Genomic DNA, 18,557 nt, shown 5'->3' with positions numbered 1-18,557 from the left:
TCTTTTTCTCTGATAAATTCTAAGTTGGTAGCCCCAATAGTATTTTTTTCTCTGGTATAGTTTTATTTTTGTCTATAGATATTTTTACTGTGGTGCAATTTCTCCAGTATCTTAGGATGTGCTATTTTAAGTTACTCTATTTAGGACTTAGAATGACAACAAGTAAGATTGTATATGGATTTAAACATCAACAAACAGTAATCAAAATATCAGCTTTTTACATCTTTGAAAAAATAGCCATTTATTTAGCAAGTTTGTCTGTCAGCATTGCTCCTCTACAACTGTTAATAATTTGTCTTAAAAATATAGTGTACCTTCCAGATAGAATCAGCAACTTCTTTAGCCAGGGGTGTCACCAAAGGAGCAGCAGAGAGAACAAAGTACAGGATTAAAGAATGGAAGGGAGTAAGAGACAGGAGAAGAAGAAAAGTAATTAAATGGACATTTGAAGGAGGAGGGAGGAAGAGAGAGAGAGAGAGAGAGAGAGAGAAGACCCTGCTACCAAAATATTTGTGTTTGGTGCCCATGAGAACTGCTTGTGGCTTTGGTTACCCACCACTGCACTACTCCATCAGATATTTGGTCCATAGCTGACTGTCTCCTCTCCGGCTATCTACAATCCAGAAGAGCTAAAGATCAATGGGAAGAAGGAACTAGCACTTTAATTTAAATATAGGAATAGAAATTAACATGAAACTCCAGTCAGATCCTGTCAAATGATATATCACTTGGTCACCTGTGACGACTCTACACTCTGCCAAGGAGTGATGTCTTAGTGAGGTATGACCAAGCATGTAACAGAGGGCTGGCAATGTCCATTTTGGACTATGTCCAAAGGGGGTCAGATCCTGGCTGCGTCCAACTGAACCATCAGATTGCCCACCCACAGCACTATTTAAAAGAGTTATAACAATAGATCATTTTCATTCAAGCAAAGAGGCTAAATTACCACAGCGCTTTAAATGACCAAGAACATCTGTCCTTATGGAAGAGAACATAGACTCACAGTATCACCTTCATCAGTTTCGTCATGGTACCATGTGCTCCTCACACTTTAAGGGAAGCTGGGTAGATGTAATCTCCCTCCTCTCCCTGTCACCATTTGCCTATTATTTTTAAGAGGAGGAGAAGTCAAATTTAGTAATTAAGAGCACAAACTCTGGCCCCAGGCTACTTAGATTCAAATCACAGTTGTGCCACTTATTACCTAAGTAACCTTGGGCTCATTAACTTCTCTAACTTGGTTTATTACCTATATCAGAGGAATGATAATACCTACCCCATTAAGTTTTTATAAGGATTAAATGAATTACATTTTAAGTTTTTAGAACATAGCCAATAGTAATCGTTCAGTTAATGTCAGCTACGTTTATTGTTTGTATTATTTGAAATCTGTTCTAATATTGCCCCATAATAGGCAAAACCAAGTATCTTGGTTTTATGTTGTCTTTTCTGACCACTAAATGACCATATTTAAATAAGTTTATAAACTCTTTTTTTCTGTGAATTTACTGCTCATGTCCTTTGCTCTTTGTCCACTGACCTCTGAGCCCCTTTACTATTGATTTTAAAGTACTCTTTGTATATTGCAGATATTAATTCTCTGTATATTATGTAAGTAGCAATCATTTTCTTCTAGTCTGTGGCTTCCTTTTAACTTTATGTTGTCATTACAGATGTTTGTAATTTTTATGTAGTCACATCTGTTAGTCTTTTCAATTCTGGCTTTTGGTATGCTTGGTTAGGAAGACTTTCTGCATTACAAGATTATAAAAATCTCCTCCCATATTTTCTTCTAGCAGCTATACAATGTTTTTGAAAGGTTATTTCTTTAATTCACTTAGAATTTTGGTATGTGTTGTGAGATGGTATGCCAACTTTATCTTTCTTCTCAAATTGTCTATGATCTCCCTATGATTGCACCTATTAGCAGTTCCAATATAAACACAACTATGGGTCTATACTTTTTTCCATTCCATTAATCTATCTGTCTATTCCTGTGCCTATTTTATTTATTTTTATTGAAGTATAATTCATCTACAACACTATGTTAATTCCATGTACACAACATAGTAATTCAATATTTCTATATATTACCAAATGATCACCATTGCCTGTTTTAATTTTAACTTTTGATTAGGCTAGTTCCAAATAACTCTATACTTTCAATGCATGTTGTGATATGTATTGCCATTTTTCCTGCCAGATGAACTTTAGAATTAGTTTGTCAAATTTCAAAATAATTTAATTGGAAATTTAATTGGTATTGCACTAGATTAATAATTTTGGAAGAATTGATCTTTATAATAATAAGACCTCTATTTACCTAGGCTTTTAGATCCTCCAGTAGAATTTTATCACTTTCTTCATATAGATTTTTGATATTTCACATTGTTTATTGTTATTTTATATATTTTGTTTATATTGTTCAGATTCTCATTTCATTTTTTTTTCTGCTTAAATACGGAACATTTTTATAACTGTCCTCGGAGTATTCTTTTATTAGTTCTAATAGTTTTATATAGTTGATTTACTTCTTTTGACTGAGAATGAATGATTGCAGTGTTTCACTATTTAGTGTGATGTTTGTTACATGTCTCTGATACTCTATCAATTTAAGAATTACTATTCTATTACTAACTTACTAAGAGTTTCTTTTTTTAAACCACTAGTGGGTGTTGAATTTACATTTACTGGGATGATCATGTTTTTTTCTTCTTCGTCAATGAAGTGAATTAAACTAATAGAATCCCTGATGTTGAATAATCTTTGTAGTCTTGTAGTAAACCCATCGTGTTTATTGTATATTAGTCTTTTGATATTTTGCTGTATGCAGTTCATATCTATATTTGTGATACTGATCTATAGTCTTCTGTTTTGTGATATATTTGTCTGGCTTTGTATCAGAGATATGCTAACTTTGTCAATAATTTCATAAGTTTTCTGTTATTATTCTATGCTTCAAAAGCTTTCTATAATAAAAAATATATTTCTTAAATGAGTCTGTAAAACTCATTTAAGAAAACTTAAGGTTTATAAAACTTGCCTAATAAAGCCATTTGGACCATGTGTTATTTGGGAGGAATACAATGAATTTTTTCAATACAGTTTACAGTTATTGGTATATGCAAATTTTTGACTTACCCTTGAAGCAATTTTGAAAATTCACAGTTTTCTAGGTAATTGGTTACTGCATCTAATTTTTCAATTTATTGATAAAAACATATTCTTTAAAAGTCTCTTGATCTGTGGTTATATTCATTTTCCCTTTGTTTTTAATAGGTTTTCTTCTTTTTACCTTGTCAAGATTGCCAGAGGTGTGCTAATTTACCCATCTCTTCAATCAGCTCTTACCTGTATTTATCAAGTCTACAGATTTTTGTGTTTTATTAATTTACTTTTATCTTTAATTCCTTCTGATTTCTTTTAGCCTCTTTTGCTTTTTCCTAGCCTTCTTAGTCAAATGATTATCGCTTATTAGAAAAATGCTGAAGAGAAACAGTTTCCTCAGGACGTAATCTTGACCACATCTCATAGGTTTTGATGACTTGCTTACACTGACATTCATTTGTTAATATAATTTAACTTTTTAAAATTAGAGTAAGAGCTGCATATTATAGACAGCTAAAAAATAGCAAGAATGATAAAAATAATTTTTTAATGCACCAAGAAGATAGAACCAGTTATAATCAGTCTGATGAATATAAAAATTAACACAAATGAAATCAGACTATATATTGTTTTGTAACCTGCCTTTTACTTGATTATATTTTACAAATATCTGCTTAAATAACATGTTCTACTAGAACATCAGTTTTATTAGCTGTACAGTACCACTGCTTATTAACATATTTCTTTATCATTGGATATTTAGATTGTGTCTAATTTTTATTACAAAATTAACATGCTCTATGAGACACCACACACACACACACACACACACACACACACACACACATACACACTGAGGACCTTAAAGATTTTTCCTACTGAGAAATGAAAACAAATGAAATAACTGGATTATTAAAACAATATGAAAGAAATCAAGATAATACATTCAAAACTGCACTTTTCTTCACCTCAGACAGTTTCTAGAAAGGAGAATAACCATTCAGAGAGCCATAGATGGTGGTTAAAAAGTCAACCAAAGCAGCAGATAAGGAACAAAGAAATAATGTTTACTGAGTATGTTCTGTATGTCAAGCACTTTGTTAGAAGCTCTCATATCCATTATCTGATTTATTTAATCCTTTGTTTAGAAAAAAAAAAGGAAAGAAAAACATTTAAGTATCTGTGTTCCTATTCTTTTCTTAAAATAGGAAACAGTGTCTCCTGAATAGTGAAAATCATGGTGGCAGAACTGATTCATTACTAATGCCTGAATAACATAGAAGGGATTCTGGTTAATTTGATTTTTTTGCTGATATATATTGCTTTTTAAAAAATAAGATGCCACATATTAAGACTGTGTGAGATGTTTTTATGGTTATGCTTTGGAATTTTATGTATGCATATTCTCTATTAATTTTGCTGTGGCTCATGATGCACGGCCAAATAAAGAGCTATAACATTAATTCACTTCCAAAAGGAGCTTAAGACTGATTATAAACATTCTTCCAAAGAGAATATTAGAGCTAATTTATATTTTTTTATCAAGTAACACAAAGTAATTTTTACTTAGCCTCATTAGGCAAATGTGTAAACTTTGGTCATAAATCCTTCACAAACCATTTCAATACAATTTGGAACTCCTTCTGTGTAAAATTCCCAGGAGATACTAGAAGGCTGAAATTCATGATAAAATCACTTGTACAACTTGCACGTTTCATTAAGAGTTATGTCCAGCCTACATCATGCAACATCAGTATACAATAAGACATTGGGGAAAGACTGGATTGGGTTTGGAGAGGTCTGAAGGCAAGTGAACCTACCATCAATTTGAAATGCACACGGCACATTGCTAGTACAGGTCCCCGGCAATCACAAAGAACACCTCTCCTCTGTTTACCAAGTCAGAAATAGGCTTATTTCCCATTCAGTTTCCTTATCTGTCCTCTTTGGAAAAAAACCAAATAAGATAGAAATGATAATATTAACAAAACTACCCCATTTCCTAACTCTAAATTGTTAGTACAATGGCTGGCACTGTATGCCTGTAACAGATATTAAACATTTATTGACCTTTTTGTTAAAGTTGAGGATAATTACTTCATTTAGTTTTTTACCAAGAAACCTTCTAACTTTAGTTCTCTGCCTTTATCCTTCATCTCCTTTTTGTTCTTCTCTGCCTATCATTCACAGCTACCATTTCAGCTTTTGCTTTTCTAAGTCATCCTTTCTTCACTCTTTAAGTGTGCTTTTCCATCGTGTACTTCTCTTACCTTTGTCTCATGTCTTGCCCAATTTACTATTTTGAGAGACTTTAAAAACAAACAAACAAAAAACTTGTTTTCCCACTTCCTCTGTTTCCCTAGCTGCCAACTTATGTTCCACCAGGGCATTAAGATCTTCCCACTTTGCCATAACTTCAGGCAAACCTAGATAACAAATATCACCCAAAATTCTCTCATATTCTCATATTTTTCCTTCCACAACTTGCTTCTCTATGTGAGCCCAATTTTTATGTATGCTTTTCTTCTTTATAGATTAGGATTATAATTTAAGGGCAGCATACAGTGTCTTCCTGACAGCTCTAGATTTGGAAAAGTCATAATCTACCGCCCTACCTGCTTCTCTCCTCCAGCTTCCTTCTTATTTTGTTCCCTGCCACCTTCCCTGAGCCAGGACACACTGGCACTGGAGGACATCAGGGTCAAGGGTCAGGAACAGCAGCTCTGATCTTGCCCAACAGTGAACTCTGGAAATTGCTACTGGTCAGTATCAGCCAAGTGATGAGGCGAGCTGTTCACTCCAATCCACCTGGGACTTTAAGGAAAGCAGAAACCTTGAACCCCCAATAACGTCTAGGTTCTTTTTATCTTCATCAAATAGGCACTAACATTGCAAATACAAAACCAGAAAGGCATTGAGAAGAAAAGTGAATCCAAACATCAACTCTATTTTTTGAATCACTTTGCACTCAAAATTTTACTCTTACAAAATTTTACCCTCCCAAATACAATGACACATTCAAAAATGCAGAGAAACCATGCAAATCAATTTCTCACATAAAGCAAATTCATTCTAGGATAGAACTTTCAGGAAGCGACTGGAACAAGCATAATAATAAGTGTTAGGAAATTAGCTGCAGACTCATTTTACTTCTGATCCAGTGCAAGTCACTATCATTTATAAAATGCTGATCCAAAATCTTGAGTTTGTTCCACAAGTATTTACTGAGCACTTAGCATAATGTCAGGCTAAAACTCTTGGGTAAAGATGAGTACAACATAGTCCACACATTTAGGACATTCACAGTTTAGTTAGGTAATAACTAAACTATAATAATTATAATTATAGTACCATCTGCAACAACCGAGGGATGTACAAGCTTTCTTGAGAGCATTAAGGAAGTGGCACCTAACATTACCCATAGACAGGATCAAAGGAAGCATCACAGAGCAGATAATATTTCAATCAAGTCTGGAAGGATCAACGGGGTCAATGTAGTGAGACCAATGTGAGAAGAGAATGGTAGATAAGAGAAGAGAAGGAAAGGGCATTTGAAGCAGAGAGCCCAGAAGTATAAGACAACACGGGACTTCCCAGTGGCAGGGTATGTGAATGACACTGGAAGGGGAGTCTGGGAGCTAGTCCTGAAGACATGAGGTATCATGCTAAGGACTTGGGACTTTATCCTCCCAGCACGTGGTTTTGCAATTCTACCCCTTGGAATTAGAGATTAATTATAATAATAACAATTAAATAATAAAATAGCTAACACTTCCTGGGCAGTTAGTAATCGTCAGGATCCACTTTAAATAAGAATACATTTAAAATACTTAATCCTTAAGAACAACCCTGTGAAATAGGAACTAATATTATCCTAAATTTTAAATGTTAGGAAACTGAGACTCAGTTTGCACTGAATGGAAGCAGAGGAACAAAACAGGGGAGCATTCTTATACAGCAGGTTTGGTGGCGAGTACACATTTGAACGAAGTATTACTTTGCTAAGAAAAAAGAGGATGGGAGACATTGAGGGCAGATTAGCGAAAGCTGGCGGAGCTGGAAGAGACGTCTCGTTTTTTGTATTATTAGCTCCTCCCTCACCTCATTTTCAGAATGAATAAAGAAGGAGGAGAAGGGAAGGAAATTACACAAGGAAGTGCTGTCATGTCCAGCAGGCCCTTTCCCCAATCTCTTTGCTATTCCTCCCCTCCAACATGAGTGATTCGCAGTAAGTCAGGTGGGAGTACTTGCTGTATGCTGGACCTAACTAAATACTTGTCAGGTATTTTCTCATTTCATCTTCACAACAGCAATGTCACAGCCTGCCTGTTACCCCAATTCACAAATGAGCAAACTGATGCTGGGGGGAGAGGAGTCCATGATTCTTTCCTATAATATTGCCTGTACTCTTTCTCCATCCAACTTCCATTTCTTTGCCCCTTTCTTCCCTCATCCATTCTCATCTAGATAACCGTGCTGTTCCATGAACCTCTGGAATTTCTTACTGCACAATCTCTGAGAAGTTGGAGTGATTGCCTCTCCCTTTCTGCTTTTATATCTTACTTATCTATGCCTAACAATAGTCTAGCACTTACTACATTCCAGGACTTCTTCCAAAGCCCTTCCAACACATTTACTCATGTAATACAAGACCCCCAGAGAAATGCTATTGCTTCCTCAGTTAAAGATATTGAGTTACCAAGAGGTTAAGGAACTTTTCCAGGGCACAGAGTAAGAGGTAGAATGAGAATTTGAACTCAGGAGGTCTAGCTCCAGGGTCTGAATCCCTATTCAGGCTTTATCTTCCTTGACTTAGCAGGACTTGGCACACCTGACCACGCACTTGATCTCAAAATCCTTTTTTTTTTTTCTTGGCTTCCAATCCACCTCTCTCATTTGGTTTACCTCCTACCTACCTGGCTTCTTCATCTCATTCCCCTTTGCTGATTCCTCCTTGTCTCTCCGACTTCCAAAAGTTAGAGTACCCCAAAGTAGGACCTATTTTCTATACTCCATCCCTACTGATTTCATCCAATTTCACAGCTTAATCATCATCTCTACACAGATAGCTACCAAATCGCTATCTCCTGTGAATCTCTCTGTAAATCTCCCACAACATTCTGACTCAGATATCTAACTGTGCACTGAACCTCTTCACATGGCTACCTAATGGGCATCTCGAAATCTGAGCTCCTGCTCTTCTTCCACAAACTCGTTACTCCTCATCTCAGTAAACTGGCAACTCCATTCCTCTAGTTGCCCAGGCCAAAAAACGATGTCATCCTCAGCTCCTCGTTTTTCTCTCTCACGATGCATCCAACTCATCTGTACAATGTATTCCAAGATTTGATCACTTTTCAGCACCCTATCACCACTCTAATCCAAGCCACTATTCTCTCGTATCCAGATGTCCCAGTGTTTCTAACTGGTCTCCCTGCTTCTCCCCTCGGCCCCTCTAACCAGAGCAAGGCAAGTGAGGCACTGCCTCAAATGCAAAATGTAAGAGCCATCAAAAAAACTCAGTAATTAAGACAAATGGTATTTTAATGCAATTTTTTAAAAAAATATCAAAATCAATGAAAAAAAATCCATGATGAACAAAATGGCAAAATTTAAATAAAAACAGGATCAGAGTGATTGCCTTACCTTCCTTACCTCACCTTAGCCCCAGCCCTGCCTGACTCCCTTCAATGTTTTCTCGATGGTTAGAGTGAGTCTGTTAAACATAAGTAAAATCTTCACATCTCAGGGCAAAAGCCAAGGTCCTTACCGTGACCTACAAGATCCTTCATGACCTGGTCCGCCATTATCTCCCTGACCCCAGCTCCCACTTCTCTCTGCATTCACTCAGCTCCATCCTCTCCACATAGGTCACTGTTTCATCGACAAGCTCCCACCTCAGGGCCCTCCAACTTCTTGGAATGCTCTCCCCCAAATACATCCCTCATTTCACCCAGGTCCCTTTCCAAATTCTCTGTATCAGGACCACACTATCTAAAATTCCATCCTCCTCCCAACACATATACTTCATATTGCTCTTCCATTCTTTACTTTTTTCTCCTCAGAAATTAACATAAGCACAGTGTATATTTTGCTTATTTATCTTGTTTACTGTCTCTCACAACCACTATAAAACTCCATGAGATTTTGGGGGGAGAGGGCTTTGTTTTGCTCTCTGCTTTATTCCCAGTGTCTCAAAAATTCTTGGATGATGGTAGGTACCCAGTAAACAACTTTTGAATGAATAAGTAATACATGTTTATGAGTGCTTTCCTTTAGATCCAATGGTCTTAACGCCTGCTATATATAGGTTTTGAATTCTATTGCCTCAATAAATTACACCGGGAACTACTCTTCAAAATGCAGTAGCTCAGATCTGAAGAATCTGCAAGGTGTTAAATTAGAAAATGTATTGCAAAACCTTTCTTTCAAATTTGACCAAATTTTTAAACAAAAGTTTGACTTGCTTAAGAAAATATTTATCTTGGATTCGAGTTCACTCCTTAGATTAAGTCAATGTTGAAAGAGGGGGTTGTTTTTGAGAAATAAACATTGAAGATCAAGTGTCTCTTAAGGCAAATTCCGAATTTTGTTTCTATGTCCTGATTTCCAATGACTTGATTCTGTGTTGAGATATTATACAGATTTTCTCAATAATGTCAGAGTGAACCTATGTGTGATCAAAAGACCATTCTGATGTCAAAGTATTTTTAATCACCTTTATTAATAATTAACCAAAACTAAAGGCAGGTTTTACAAATAAAACTTGGCTCACCATGAATTGCTATCTCTTGATGGAGAAGATGAAGTTCAGCAAAGAGCAAACCTACAACTTGGCTAGAAGACAACAGACTTTGCCTTCCAACATCTGTTAAGACATGCAAGACTAACCTCATCAGACCCCAGTCCGTCCATGGCCTCACTGCTCTTACAGGTTAAATCCAGCACTGTGGGAGCATTTGAGAGTATCCTGATGAAAAGGCAATTTTAGTAACATTTGGGAAAAGTGCACGAGTTAGAATTAGTCTTAAAGGCTAGTTTTTCTTTGTAAATCTCCAAAATGCCTTTTTTTAATTTATATTTTTTATTGAAGTATAGTTGATTTACAACTTAGTGTTAGTTTCAGGTGTACATCACAGTGAAGTGATTCAGATATATATATATATATATATATATATATATATATATATATATATATATATTCTTTTGCAGATTCTTTTCCCTTATAGGTTATTACAAAATAGTATAGTTCCCTGTGCTATACAGTAGGTCCTTGTTGGTTATCTATTTTACATGTAATAATGTGTATATGTTAATCCCAAACTCCTAATTTATCCCTCCCTCTTCTTTATCCTTTGGTAACCATAAGTTTGTTTCCTATGTCTGTGGGTCTATTGCTGTTTTGTATATAAGTTCATTTGCATCTTTTTTTTTTAGATTCTACATATAAGCAATATCATATTCATCTTTCTCTGTCTGGCTTACTTCACTTAGTATGATAATCTCTAGGTCCATCCATGTTGCTGCAAGTGGCACAAAATGCCTTTTGTAGTTTTATCTTTTAAGAGGATTGTATTGTTTCGTAGAGATTTCTATGACTGTACTCACCAGCAGTTTAGGATTAAAAACTGAATATAGGTCTCATTTTATGCCTACCTTGTAGTATCCATAGAAAGAGTATTTACACTATAAATGTGTCACTAAAGCTACACGTCCAATCTGAATTGCTACATATATATATCAAACGACCACTATGAGAAAATACTTTCCAATTCGTCTTAGCCAAGATAAAAAGTTAAGATGAAAACAAACAAACAAACAAAACGCTGCCTTTCGCAAAGTAACAGACACAGAAACTGGTGTATTAACTGAGTTAGCCAACTGTCCATAAAACACAATGCCCTAAAGCTGGGCAGGGAGTGAAGCTGCCATATAGACAGCACTAACTAAATACTTCTTGAGAGAATGAATGATTGAAAACTGAATTGATCTGGGTCAGAAGCAAGCAAGAATTATGCGAAAAGTCTAGGGCAAGAATGGCCATGCTTATATACAGAACATGAAATTGTTTTATCCCTGTAACAGCTAATGAATATTCTCGCTGGAATCTAGTTGTTTTTATTTTCTTTGGTTTTCTAAATTATATTGAAAATATTACTTTCTAGATGATGCTTGTCTATTGTTTGGGAACTTTATTTTTAATTGAGTATAATTGCTTTACAATGTTATGTCAGTTTCTGCTATATTATTCTATTACTTTCATAATAGAATACTTTGAAGCTGTATTTTACTCAAATTATTATCTCGGCTTCACTTTTGTCACCCAATTTTTTACCCATTCCCTGTATTATTAATGGTACCTTTACTCTGAATCTTTAAATGAAAACCAAAGCAGTATAGGAAATCCCAATGCATAGAACAGAAAAGTTCTTAAAGGGACTATAGTGAAATACATTATATTTGCATGTGATTCAATTCAGTGTAAAAAAAGCTTCCTTTGTCTTGGTTGGCAGAGTACATCAAGCAGAGTGAAATCCCAGCACAGAACCTTCACTGAGTCACTCCCACTCTAATCCAGCAGGTCAAAGCACTCTCCTCTGTACATGGGAGCCTCCAGGGGCTCGCACCATCATAGCCTGGGAACTTCACCATGGACAAGTCCTTGTGCTGTGAACCTGTGAATTTGAACAACCATCATATTTGGAATGGGGTTCAAATCACATTCCCTGATAGAAAGTATAGATAATGAAATGCTGAAATTTCATATTCACATCTACATAGATCAACATGGACATATGTAAATTTTCCTAATTTCTTAGATTTTACAAAAGGCTTCATGTCCTTTTCTGAGTGGTCTATGTGGTATACGATCCAGGTGTCAGTAGGCCCTTCCAACACCATTCAAAAGGATCCATTGTTCTTGTTTTGTTAAAACCCATGTGACATTTTTATTACAGAGTAGTTTGCATGATGACTTCTGTATATCTGATACCAGCACACTCTGATCTAGAAATTTATCTTTGAAGAATAAGTAGATAAATGTCTCAGGGAACAGACAGAATAGATAAATGAAGCTAAAGCTTTCAGGATCTTCATACCATATCCTCGTCAATTTGATTTCGTAACAGTGCTTTCTTCCCACATCTGCAAGGACCATTCCTCATATTCTTTTAATTGGCAAGCATGAATTTGTTTTTGAGCATTTGGTGACATTCTGAGATAATTGGACTGAGAACTACTGGTCTGCATTCTAAGTGGAAAAAGGATATTATTCAGTGCTGACTTCTAAATTTCAACTAAAATTGAACATTTTTTTAAAACTCTTTTTTTAATGAGGATATTTAACTGGCCTGGTTTGTGGGTGTCTGTTAGTTGCTCTGACCTTAATGAGTAATTTATAGAGAATGTTTCCTAAAGATGTCCTTCATGAAAAGGACAAGTTTGGACTTGGTAATAGTAATTTACTTAATTTATCTTAAATTTGGTTTCAGTGAGCAACCCTAATTAACCTGATTTTTTGCTGATAATCACTCTCAATGGAATCAAATCACAAATCCGGGGATGGATTGAGCGGCACCCAGAAGGAAGCAGCCCTCCGCGCACTGGTCCAGCGCACAGGATATAGCTTGGTCCAGGTAGGAACTTCTTGTGCCATCTGCCGAAACCCACCACTGAATTCAGAGTGGTGGGAATATTAGCGATCCTAACATGCAAAACGTGATCGGTCAGTTGTATAACTCTTTAGTTGGACATTCCTTTCCAGGGGGGAAGGAAGTTGGATCATTTCAGTTTTGTAGGTGATCTTCCAGGTGATGTTCTTTCTACTCTGGGTTATCAACTCAATTTTGCCTTGTCATTTGGAAGCAGAACTAGTGTTCACAGTCATAAAGACTATCACAGTTTTGAAAGGCCAGTTCAGTATAAGAAAAGGCAGCTGGAATTCACCACCCAGAGCTTGTCAGTGAAGGAGAACCCAGCTGGTTCTTCAAGAACCAGAAGAAAACAAACTATCCAGGAACTTGCCTTAGTTTCTAGAGAGATTTTTGACTGCAGATGTAAAACAACTTCTAGAGGAAGGATCCAAGAACTGACCATCTGGTCAGTCTAGCTATTCCAGGATGTTTTCTCATAATACCTATCCGATCTGTTTAGGATATATAATAATTTCTCTCCATGTTCAGCATTTTTGAAAAAGAAAGAAGAAAAACTATCCTAAAACTATCTATTCATTGTCATTGGTTGTTATGAATTGTCTGTACATTATTATTGTCTTTATGATAACCTCTGTTAGAGAGCTTATGATATATTGAAAAACAAACTAGTATTAGACATATAAGTTAATTATCTTACTTGAAGAAATAATGTTGTTTTTTTAATGTTGTTCTTTTTACAGTAAGACAAAGTATTTTACTTCTCAGCTATTATATTTTATCCACATACTTTCCCAACTTAAACCGAATCTTTGTGCTATTATGAATACGAAAGTCATAAGTGGATAATAATAAAATATACAATAGTGTCCTTTATTACATGTTCCTTTGTCAGATCAGTTGAAAACTAAATGTAGTACATTTTGCAATAATCTTATAAGTCATGGCACACTTTGTTAGAGATAATATAATGTTCAAAGTTATTTCTAATTTTTCATCCTAATGAAGAGTATTTATTTAGACTTTTTAAAGATTTCACAGAGTATTATTTCACAGAAGGCTTCTAAAAGTTTAAGTCAAGGGAGATACTAATGTATCATTAGTTTTTAATATTTAATAAAAGTCTATTTTAGGATCATTACTAAACTTTTAAATGTCTTCATCTCCAAATTTAATGTGCTTCAAAATTAATGCCTGATTGAAAATTTTTATGCAGTCTTTTCCCACATAAAGGGGTATTTCATAATCCATAGAGAAAATTCTATGGAGTTTACAGTCTGTAAAACAGATACACTTAGAATAATAATTTTTTACATTTGCTCAGGTACAGTTAGTTGAAAAAATGGTTTTTTCTTTTGTAATCAGCAGTTTCATAAATGTTATAAAATCAAAAATGTTTTATATCAGTTTATCTTTTTAACTGCTTTGTTTCTGAAACACTCATGCAAAGACAGTGGTAGTGGAAAGCACTTAAACCCTTTTGAAAACCCATTTGTCAATATTCATACATAAGTGTATTCCCCTTCTGGAAACAAACCTCTAATGATCTGAAATATAATGATGAAAACATATATAAACCTTTCTAGTGTGACGCTATTTTTAATCTCAATATCATAAACCTAATGTATAAAAGGAAATTATTAACTATGAATATATAAGTATACTCAACAAGCAGAGCTTTATGAGAAATAATCCTAAAACAATGTAAACTGCCCATTTAATTTTATTCTGGGCACTGGTTCTTTGACTCCCCCCAGATGAAATCCAGGGAAATTCTCATGACTTTTCTGGTAACTTTCAGCTAATAAAAGATCCTCCACTAAATAATGAATATGTCTAGTCCAGTAGAATAAAAACTTAACTTTACTCAAAGTGAAAGCCATTTCCCTTTCCCAAGCATGTCAGGGTGGAGGGCAATTTCTATTTTTTCTCCTTTATGCTTTCAGAAGCATAGTTTCCGACACCAGTTTCCTAACTAGAATTCCTGACTCAGCTGAAGCAGAAGAAAGGGGTGAAAGCAAAGGAGAGGGGACAGGAAAGTTTTTACTTGACTGATTTTGGCACTGGGCTCTGGGCCCAGCAGGTGTGTAAACCTCCTGGGATACTTTGTAGGGTCATCAAAGACCTCCTTAATTCCATTGCCAGGGGTCTCTAACCTGGCTACACTCTGTTCTAGCTAGAGGCTCCTTCCCTGGGCCTCAGTCTCCTTTGACAGAGCTCTTTTCGACACCTTAAGCATCCCTCTTGGAGAAGATGGAAAATGACCCCCGATTCCTACATGTGGCCAAACTCTAGTCCCCTGGAAACACACATTCTGACCCAGTAAAACCTGCAAGTGCACGTGACACAAAGCAACCAGCTCTCCTCCTCACCACCATCAAAGCAGGAGGCCAGCCCATTGTTCACCATTAGATACTTCAGGGCTGAGTTAGACCCACCAGCCTCGTGTGTTCCCAACAGCAGGGAATACATAGCAAGCTCTGAGTGGTTTCCTACTCCTCTCCCCTGCTTTAGGTTAGCTGAGAAGCACCTCAAAATTCCTCCCACTTAGGGGGAACTAGGATTCACAACACACCAGCAGTGGGCTCCAACTATCTTTGAATCAACTCCAAAAATTCCTTTCAAACTCTTCAATATTTTTTTCTAAATTCAGGGATGAGGAGGGGTAGGGGATGTTCAGTTTAGAATGTCAAACAGTTAAACACTTTCTCCCTACCTCCTGTCCTGCTTGTGCTCCAGTGACAGTTTCGTATCCAAACCAGAGGCCAAAATAATCCCATTCCATCTTAAAATCCTGTTACAAATGAAACGTAAACAGTCATTAAGTGATCATTCAGAAAATTCTGCAGAACAGAAAACTTTAACATATTAGAACAATGTAAAAGGCTTGCAAATAACAATATATTTTTAAAAGAGACTCAAACAGCAATGGAGATCTTTTCATAAACCTAATAATTTAAGAACATTTGCATTAAAAAGGAAAAAAAACAATAGGGTTATTTTACTTTTATCATTTAAAATGTTTTCAAATATAATACCCCTGAAAATATACGGCCAAACTGCCTATTACTTTGATCTTATATATTCAATGACATTCAGAAAATATTAATAGAGGTTTTAGATCACAAGTTAATAACAATTACAAAATAGTAAACATTTACTGGACATTTATATTCTAACTGCTTTGTGTCTATTAATTCATTTAATACTAACAACAACACTATGAGGTAGTTACTAAGATCATCTCCAATTTCCAGATAAGGAAAACAAGGCTCCAGGAGTTAGGTAGCTTGTCCAAGATTTATAGGCCATCTTAATTCCACTGCAACTGGCCAAAATTTCTGGCAAGATTTACAGAGCTAAGAGCTGTTATAATGTTATCTTTAAGATTGCAGTTTGAGAGATTAGCATGGCAGAGCATGCTAAAAATATTTTGTTGAGCTTAAACTTTGTAACATGATTCACTTCAAGTAATTATTTGTTAGCAGAATGACTACTGGAACAGACATTTTCTGGTAATGTAGAAACCTAAAATTCTGCAACCGAGCTATCTAGATCTAAAGCCTCTAATCAAGATGTAAATATATACATGACTTGGGTCAATCACTTTGAATGATTTGGAAAATACCTTCTGATTTTGGCTTCGAAGTGTAGAAAATCACCCAAGACTTCAAATCAGAGACCTGCTATTCAACCCAGCATCTACCACACACAAGTATGATCTATATTTTAATTCTTTTTTTAAAATTGATGTATAGTTGATTTACAATGTTGTGTTAGTTTCAGATGTACAGCAAAGTGATTCAGTGATATATATATATTATTTTTCATATTCTTTTCCATTGTAGGTTATTACAATATATTAAGTATAGTTCCCTGTGTTATACAGTAGGTCCTTGTTTACTTATTTTATATATAGTAGTGTGTATATGTTAATCCCAAACTCAAGTCCCTTAACTGCTCTCAGCCTTAATTTCCCAGAAGGTTGGCTAGGACCTACCCCACTCTTAGTCAAGATTTTGTGATTCTAGCATCTGCTCAATCTAGTTTCTGGTCAGCAAACTTGTCTAATTGGAAGAGGAAACCAGCATGTATTGAGACATAGCTTCAAACTCTACAATTTAGGGAAAATCCTTCAGCCTTCTCAGTACATCAGTCTTCCTACTCTGGATTACAGAAAACATTAGTATCGCCATCAAAAAAAAAAAAAGAACATCAGGTTTACTTTTTAAAAAATCTCTGTACACAAATGAAGGTAAATATGTTAATACAATTCAGGGAGCCTACCCATAAAATGATATTTTTAAATGTTATGGTATTTGCTAAGTTAGGGTTTGAAGGATTTGCTTCTGCTCTTCTTTGCAGTCTCTGATATTGAATGCTGAATACTTGCAAAACAAGAAGTCGAAAAAGAGAGGGTGACAATTTGTGCTCTCTTATCACTAGCAGGACAAATACAGCGGTCAAAAATAGAATTTTGCAGGTTACTTAATAACGTGAGCCAGTCCTTTATATACAAACTGATGCAATAAAACGTGCTTGTGAGGGCTTGAAAGTATGCTTTGTGATATCCTTTTTTTAAATAATAATTGGATATCTTTAGAATTGATAGCTAAATTTTTTATCAAAGTTCTTTAAAGAATAAAAGAACCTTAATGCAATACTCTGCATATATAGGTTCAATAAATATTATTGATAAAAATTGTGTAATACTGACAAGTTAAACTTTCAACTTAGTTGCATTATGCCACACAGAAAGATTTTGGAAGTGTGCCACAATGTTAGCTTGTAAACAGACTTTGTCTCCAGGCAATGAAATTATGTGTGGGGCTTTTTTTTCCACACTTTTTCACTCTTAACTGTACTTCCCAGATTTTCTAAAACTACTATATATTTCTTTGAGAGTCCAAGGAAAAAAAAAAAACACATTATGATGAACCCTTCCTCCAGAATGCATTACTAGCGTGGGTCATCAACTCTGTGACATGCGATGCTTCTTTCAGCTGGAATTTTCTCCTAAAATCTAGAAAAATACATTTTCATAGATGAACATTTTCAGAAAACTTTCCACCCAATGTGGAGTCAGTTTACATCAGTTTTAATTCTACTACAAGGAAAGCTAAATATATAGCTAATAAAGATCACCCTCAAGTAGTCTGAATATTTTTTTAAAGAAGACTCAGGATACTTATATACTATTTTTAAGTGATTTAAAATATGGTGTGTATTAACACTTTGTCCAATTACCCTATTGATAATCTATTTTCTAAAAATTATTACAACAAACATTTATGTGGTATGTCAGTCCCATTTCTCGCTTAATCCAGTGGTTGTCCTTAAACAGTTTTTTTGTTCTTGTTTTTCTGTTTTGTTTCCTTAGTCCCTATTATTGAACACAATGTATTAGTGTTGGTCCTTGGCATTATAGAAGTATAAGGTGTAGCAGCCGACCTAAAATGCATAGCAAGTAGTTGCAATAAAAATGAATTTATCCAGAATTTAAAAGGACACCATAAGACTGCATTAAATGCACAATACAGCTGTGGGTGTTACCTTTCTGTTTAGAGCCTTAAAACTGACTGTCGTCTTTGACCTAAGGAATGAGGACAAGTATTTAGACATAAGGATGCTCATCATAGTGGAATTTATGTTTAAAAATATTGGACATATCCTAAGTGTCCAATAAAAAATTACTGGTCATATAAAATATGTCACCGTTATATTTCCAAATTGTATAGTCATGTAAACCTGTGATTTCAAAGACATGGAGAAATGCCCAAATTTTAATGTTTAGTT

At 35.2% G+C, this 18,557-nt stretch overlaps 1 protein-coding gene across 5 annotated transcripts in view; it reads left to right on the top strand.

The window, feature by feature from the left end:
* A1CF (APOBEC1 complementation factor) overlaps positions 1-18,557 on the top strand; it is an 87,230-nt gene that overhangs the window by 16,033 nt on the left and 52,640 nt on the right. For 2 of the 5 annotated variants that reach the window (XM_082423717.1, XM_082423718.1), the window contains exon 2: positions 12,603-12,746. The exons of 2 other annotated variants lie outside the window; for them this stretch is intronic. In XM_082423717.1, the coding sequence (XP_082279843.1) occupies positions 12,648-12,746 (99 nt within the window). In that variant the 5' untranslated portion in view covers positions 12,603-12,647. Of the gene's footprint in view, positions 1-12,602; positions 12,747-18,557 lie in introns of those variants that run through there. One more of the 5 variants, XM_082423719.1, reaches the window with a different exon arrangement.

This window comes from Balaenoptera physalus, assembly GCF_965194825.1.
Source record: "Balaenoptera physalus genome assembly, chromosome: 14".
Lineage (NCBI taxonomy): Eukaryota > Metazoa > Chordata > Mammalia > Artiodactyla > Balaenopteridae > Balaenoptera > Balaenoptera physalus.
Note: the sequence above shows the minus strand (reverse complement) of the source record. Positions and strands in the feature narration are given on the sequence as shown.